Source organism: Plectropomus leopardus, chromosome 24, assembly GCF_008729295.1.
Source record: "Plectropomus leopardus isolate mb chromosome 24, YSFRI_Pleo_2.0, whole genome shotgun sequence".
In the NCBI taxonomy this organism is placed as follows: Eukaryota; Metazoa; Chordata; class Actinopteri; order Perciformes; family Serranidae; genus Plectropomus; species Plectropomus leopardus.
Window position 1 is genome coordinate 12,446,094 of NC_056486.1, and position 7,026 is coordinate 12,453,119.

The 7,026-nt window shown below is 42.0% G+C and overlaps 1 protein-coding gene across 1 annotated transcript; it reads left to right on the plus strand.

Moving 5' to 3' along the window:
- Positions 1–2,587: 2,587 nt before the first annotated feature.
- On the plus strand, positions 2,588–5,707 carry LOC121963018 (complement C1q-like protein 2). The gene is made up of 2 exons (XM_042513377.1): positions 2,588–3,367; positions 4,317–5,707. Exons 1-2 carry the CDS (start codon positions 2,768–2,770, stop codon positions 4,494–4,496), a joined length of 780 nt encoding a protein of 259 aa, XP_042369311.1. The 5' UTR covers positions 2,588–2,767; the 3' UTR covers positions 4,497–5,707.
- The last annotated feature ends 1,319 nt before the right edge of the window (positions 5,708–7,026 follow it).

Here is a 7,026-nt window from a genome sequence, read left to right on the forward strand (position 1 = left end):
GGCTCCTAAGCCTTGTCTCCGGCCTCTGAAGATTTCTCGACATCGCCTTGAGCTCTAAAGCCTCTGTTGTGGATGTGGGGCCTGCTCTCCAATTCCAGGTGCTTAGTTCCCATCCTGCACTCTTCAAGTGTTTCAGGTCCTTCAGGGAGAATTTTTGAGCTTGAGGACAAAATCAATAGACGCTTTTATTTTCGATGAGCAAAGACTCTCTTCATTGAGTGTCTCAAGAGCTTGTCCTCTTTGGAAATGAAAGACATTAGTAATAGTCTTATTCAGCCGCTCTGTCCATGGACCGCACGGATAGAGCGAGTGGCCTCACTTGAAAAAATGAAACAAAGGAGGCTAAAGAGGTGTTTAAGACAAATCTGTATGCAATCGAGTCATGATTGTCTGCGCACAGGAGGAATTTTAATTTCCCGCAGAATCGAAATTCAAGGCCCGTGGCTCTCAACCTCGTGAAACAAGACATCAAATATGTCCCTGCAGCTGGGGAGCTCAGAGCTGAAGGTGTCGACAGCCGTCAGACATCTCTGGTCCATTTCCTGCATATATTATCTGCCCCCCGTCTGCTTTTTTCGACCCCCCCGTCTGCATGTGTGAGTGTGTGCAGTTGGTCATTTAATGTCACCACAGTGAACCTGCCTTCAGCTGTTGGCTCTGACTTTGAAAAGACCCCTGGTGGTCTGAGTCAAATATTTGGACGTATTTACTTGCTGTAAACTTTACTTTAACCTATATTTTTTTGTCACAGTGTTTATTTATTTATGTTGAAAATAAAAGTTAATTTCTGTTAATTTGGGGGAATCCACTGGGTGCGATTATGGATCAGATATTTCTGAACATTCACCATAATAATCTTTTAAACTCACATGGACGGAGCATGTGGCTGCAAAAAGATTAATACATTTTAAACAGCGATTTATCATAACATTAGATCAGTTAGACATAAATCCAAATCTCTTTTCTTAAAACAGAATTATTAATGGATCTGTTTGTAATTCCCAAAGGCAGATGGGTGAATAAATCGTATGCTAAGCCTCTAATGTATTCCGCCTATAGGAATGCATACATAAACAGCTCTATACCACTGAGATTTCTGAAAATAAATATGCAGTCTTTTGGCATTTTCAGTCCATGTATATATGCATACACATTCAAGTAGAATTGAGATACATTTCTCCACATATAAATATTGACAATTCTTTGCCGAATCATAATAAATATTTAGTGCATATGGTGAATAACAAATCCGCAGACTTTAACTTTACGCACCGGCTGCACCTGGTCCTCTTGTCAAGCCAGTCAAACCAGAATAAAGGACTTCCTGTTGGACGTTTAAAAATAAAACCCTTGTTGAAAATCTATAGTTTTATGTCTAATCATTGGTGGAGATTACGGTAGAACATAGTGGACAAATGCGTTTTTGTCCCAAATAAAAACATTAAAGTAGTAGAGGACATCTCTTGGATCAGATGAAAAACATTTACAAAAGGAAAAATGCACAAATTGGTGCATAAAAATTCACCAGAATACAGGAAATTAGGTCTTCGATGCTCCAAATTTTCTGGCAAGAGGACCCCAAATATGTGTCCTGCCCCTGTCTTTGGTCATTTGTTTTTGGAGGATAGCCTGATGCAGTGGCTGAACACGTACATGCTTACTCAAGTACAAGTGCACTACCAGTGTGTGAAAATACTCAGAGTAAAAGTCCTGCATTCAAAATTTTGCTTTCGTAGAAGTACATATAATGTAACTGATACTGCAGTATGGTCCATGTCAGGGTTATATAACTGAAAAATGATGCCTGTATGTAAATATTGTGCTGGCAGAGCTGCAGCCAGTGACGTACCTTGCTACAGATAACACGGGCAGCCACCTAGGGTGCTACCATCATTTATTTATTTGACATAGAGAGTACTGTGTGAAAAGGACATTAGAGTGAGAGAAACGGCTTGCCTAGGGCCCTGAATTTGCCAGGTCTGGCACTGGCTGCAGTTCATTTTATCTGCTCTATACTGCTCTGTAGTTAAATCTACAATTCATCAAATCTTATTTACTGATACTCTGCAAAGAACCTAAAGTGGAGAAAAAAGTAAAGTATTTCCCTCCGTCTGAAGCCTATTGTAGTCAAATAGAAATATGAAGTAAATTAGGTAAAATTACCTCAAAATGACATTTAAGTTCTGCAGTTGAGTAAATTGGCCTGCTGACATCTGAGCGCAAAGTATATGGCAGGCATGATAAATATGTCCCAGGCAGTGTGCAGACTCAGATAAACCTGCTAATGCTTATTAAACTGACCTGCAGTTTTGGTTCTGACCTGCGCGGCTGACAGTGCATATTAAAAACTATCCATTATTTGCATATCTGATATCTTCTTTTACTTATTTTCTCTATTCATAAGCCGCACACCCCGTACTGTTTTAATTTGAAGGCCGTCTCCCTTATCTTCCGGTCTTATGCTCGCTGCATTTGACAACTGGCTGCAGCTGGACGCCGCTGTCCGCGCGCACCTCTCCATCCAGCCAGGACGCGCACCGCTCCCCGGTCACAGCCGCTGCCCGGGGCTCAAGCACCAATTAGATGAGCCGGATCGAAAGATGCGCACGTAATTAACTTCATCTCTTGTCTCCGTGTCCTCCTGAGAGCCCCTCTGTCCTCCGTCACAATTCCCCTCCAGAGCGGCTCCGCGGGTTTTTTGCCGTCCGTCCGTCCCCGAAGCGCGCGGAGGAAGTGGTCGGTGGTCTTCCTGGTGACCTCCGTCGCCATGGTCCTGCTGGCTCTGGCCGTTGCCGTCCCGTTGCTGCTGCTCCGCACCTCTGAGACCTCCGCTCACTACTATGAGATGATGGGCACCTGTCGGATGGTTTGCGACCCGTACACCCCGAAACCGGGCGGCGCCACCGCCATGGAGGTGATCCAGAACGTGAACGGTGTCGCTCCGCAGCCGCCCATGGCGCAGGGGAGCCGCGGGGAGCCGGGGCGACCGGGGAAACCGGGATTAAGGGGCCCACCGGGAGAACCAGGACCCCCGGGTCCGAGGGGACCACCAGGAGAGCGCGGCGACGGGAAACTGAGCTTCCCCGCCTTAACCGGACTTGCTGGGGGTGAGAACGGGGAACCGGACGGAGTGAACTCAACGAGCAACAGTTTTAGGATCGCTTTTTACGTCGGTCTGAAGAACCCACACGAGGGATATGAGGTGTTAAAGTTTGACGACGTGATCACAAACTTGGGGAACCACTACGACGCGAGCACCGGGAAGTTCACGTGCCATGTGTCCGGGATCTATTTCTTCACCTACCATGTGTTGATGCGGGGAGGAGACGGGACCAGCATGTGGGCAGACCTGTGCAAAAACGGACAGGTAGGATTAGAGATCAACAGCGAGAATTATGATCATTCAAAAAATGGAAGTGAGGGGAAATGTGATTTACATGAGCAAAAAGGTGAAAACAAACTGACACTGATTAAAATAAGATGATAATATTTCATAATTCTAAATTGACAGTCATCAAAATGCGCATTTTACGCAAGAAAAAGCGCACAAATTCGCTTGAAGCTTGAGTTGTTATTCCCCTCAACACGATTTATATAACTGCTCATTCTTACGATTTATATGTGATGATTTCAAGGCAACATCTGTGATATTTTCGGTCATGTACACTGTAAAATAAGACAAGTTGATTTTTCTTTATGTATATAGGAAACCGATTGCCTTGAAAATTGTAACTAAGCATAACAGTTAAGCTTAATTTATGTTTACTATATGTCTAATTGTTAAGTTTACTTAAGGCTTTGTTGTATTTCTTTAATTTTGTGAAGTTGTTGCAACTTAAATATGATTTGGTACTTCGGCAAAGCAAGTTTTATCTGTATTCTGCTGGTTGCACACTAAGAAAACAGACCTTGCAGATCTCCTGACTTTATTATTGGCAAAATCCTCTTTGTGATGATCAGTTTACGTCAGACTAACTTGGTTTACTGAAGTTGCTTATATACACTTAGAGAGAACAAGGTTATTTCAATGAGTCTTGACATATTCAGTGTTTATTATAGATGCAACAAAGGGGTTAAATTCAAACTTGAATTGTGTGCTTGGGTCAAATGTTTTTTACTATTACATATTAGGGTTCTATAATGGTTAGAAGTGGTTTAAACCTCTAATTTACCCAATGTTCCCTTTGAGTGTCTATTTTTAAAGCTGCACCACTGCTCGCTTTGCCTCTCAGGCATACATGAACTTTTCTATTTCTATATATCCTCTTATTAACTAATGCGTATTACAGGAGGTCTCGTTCCCTATCCCCCCCCAGGTACGAGCCAGTGCCATAGCTCAAGATGCAGACCAGAACTACGACTACGCCAGCAACAGTGCCGTGCTCCACTTGGACTCTGGAGACGAGATCTATGTCAAACTGGACGGCGGCAAAGCTCACGGAGGCAATAACAACAAGTACAGCACCTTCTCCGGCTTCATCTTATACCCCGACTAAAAGCACGCAGCGGCAGCTCCATGGACAGTATTCACAACTGAAAACCATTCAAGTGTTTGGTCCAATATAATTCTACTCTTTTCAAGATAGGTGCAACAACACACAGAGGCTTATCTGTATGTTCTGTTTATTTAGTGAGAGACCTTTTGTATGTGTGTTTGGTTTAACTTAAGTTCAAATGCTCCACTATCATCAGAGTATCTTACTCCAGACTACAGTAACAACCCCTTCATGCTCTGAGCTGAGAATACGTCATGTTTCTCACATTTCTTTGACACATTTATAAAATGCTTTGGGGAAATGAGCCACAGTACAGGACTTACTGACTGCTGACTGCAACATATCCTCAAACTACAGTTTGTATGATATCTGACAAATAAACGCTCCGCGAATGTCCCCGTGACGTTACAAACTTCGAAAAAATGTACGTACTTTGTGTTAACATGGCTGGGAGTCATGACAGTATGTCCTTAACGTAAAGTTACGTACTTAAATTTAAGTTACATAAGTTAGGTTCTTAACGTGAAGTGACACAGGTTTGGTTTCGGAAAAGAAACATGGGCATCATAATGGTATTAACATAATTAAAGGTTACATACTTAATGTAAAGTTACGCAGGTTAGGTTTAGAAAAAGAAACATGGTGATGACAAACCTTAAAATAACTCAAAGTTCACTTGGTTTCACAAACACCGGTCTCCTGGGGGTGAGTCCTGTGTTTGTTTGACCTGCCTCCTGAGGCAGATTTTTGCCATTTATACCACTTTCTCTATTTTCGTCACGTGATCGCAGACTCACAGATTACGTGGGTTATATAAAAATGTTGAGCATTACTTTTCGTTTTCATACGTACAAACAGTGCATGAGAACAGCCTGCTACTGTGTGTATTAATGGTATCTAGTATGTCAGAGTCAAATGATGACAAAAATCAACGGAAATCAAGGGATAACGTATAAACGCCTCCTTCTTGTGGTATTCATGACCTCGTAAGTGTAAATTTATCTGAAAGCTCAGAGCTCACGAGTTGCGACGTGTTAACTGATATTTTCAGATATGGCAGAAGCCATGAAAGAGGGTTTTTTTGGTGGATGGTTAGTTAATATATTCAATTTCATTCATAAAGACTTTTTCTTTGTATTTTTATATGTCAGAGAAAAATGGCGATATTCCCAACAGCATATTTCATAATGTTTTGCATTTCCTGTGTTATGTTGCCCGCTCTCTAGCTTGTTAGCGTTAGTGGTTTGGACCCTGTTGGCAGGGGGTGTTCACACAACAAGCATATGGTGTACACAAATTCTTCTGATGCACCAAGTCCCATGGAAGTGCAGCCAATCCTTAAAGTGGCCAAACATTGGAATTACAACTTCCGGGTTGATCATGTGATGCCATTGGGCCTGAAAGACTTTTTCCCATAGACTTACACTGTAAATCTGTGGATAATCACTGTTAATGTCACAGCCTCTGCAAAATGACACATTTCACAATTGGGATCTGATCCATTCGGTCCGAAATCATTCCGAAAGTCTAAAGGAGCCACACAATTAAATAATTTTATTTTTATTTAAGTTAGCAGGGGACTCAACAGAAGTTAGCTGCTCAGAGGAAATCAGCTGTTAGGCTTACTTAAGCCTCTCGTGCGCTTGCTTTACAGGCCTAACGATGTGTAAGATCCAGGTCATTTCAAAACTGAGAAGAGACTTCTTTGGCTTCATACGTCACTGAGCAACTTTCACAGGAATGAATGCGCCTCGCCTTCTACACTGTATCCAGTTCTCTTTATACATCCATGTTATGTGCAAAAATGCCACTATGGTGTGTTGAAGCCTTTATTGTGATAAACTACTGACTACTAAGAGATAAATAATATTTGTTGTTTGATGTAAAATCCCACCCTCCGGATTTCCTTCTTTTTTTTTTTTTTTTGCCCGAAAGCCCAATATCAGTATTCATGGCAGAATAGGAGCAACAACTCAAACAAGCATACAGTAGCCTACATCTTTTCCCCCACGATTCACCTGACGTAACTGGATAAGCTGGACCTGTTTTCGACGATATGATCAGTTGAAACGGTCCGCTGACGTCAGCGGAACGTTCTAAATGCATTCAATAAAATAAAAATAATCTAGGCCATCTCAGTTTAGCGAACAAAACCGTGGTGCTTTGAGTAGTGTTCAGTGTTTCGCTAAATAACCCAATAACCACACCTGAAAGATACAAATGGATGTGTTGCATCAGTATTGTATCGGTTATATTTTGTTCTCATATATGCAAATAAATATTGTTTGACAAAAAGTTTGCTTTGCTTTGAATCAAAGTGAAAGCAATGGATGAATTGTTTATTGTGTCATTTAATGTCGGAGTTCTGTTCATATTTCTCTCTGCCTGTCTGAATGTGCTGCGTTGATTTGTAGCCTACAGACTTTGGCGAGTGAGTGTGTCCACTGTGTCCTCCGCTCCGGTTCACAGGTTCCAGGTGCCTCCCTGAATGTCCTTTGCCCCTTGTCCCTTAAATATGTTATTATTATTA

What these genes read in the sequence shown, in the direction of transcription:
- LOC121963018 (XM_042513377.1), top strand. Translation starts at nt 2,768, where the DNA reads ATGGTCCTGCTGGCTCTGGCCGTTGCCGTCCCGTTGCTGCTGCTCCGC. An exon ending in ACCTGTGCAAAAACGGACAG is followed by an intron (nt 3,368 to 4,316) that starts GTAGGATTAGAG and finishes ATCCCCCCCCAG; the next exon opens with GTACGAGCCAGTGCCATAGC.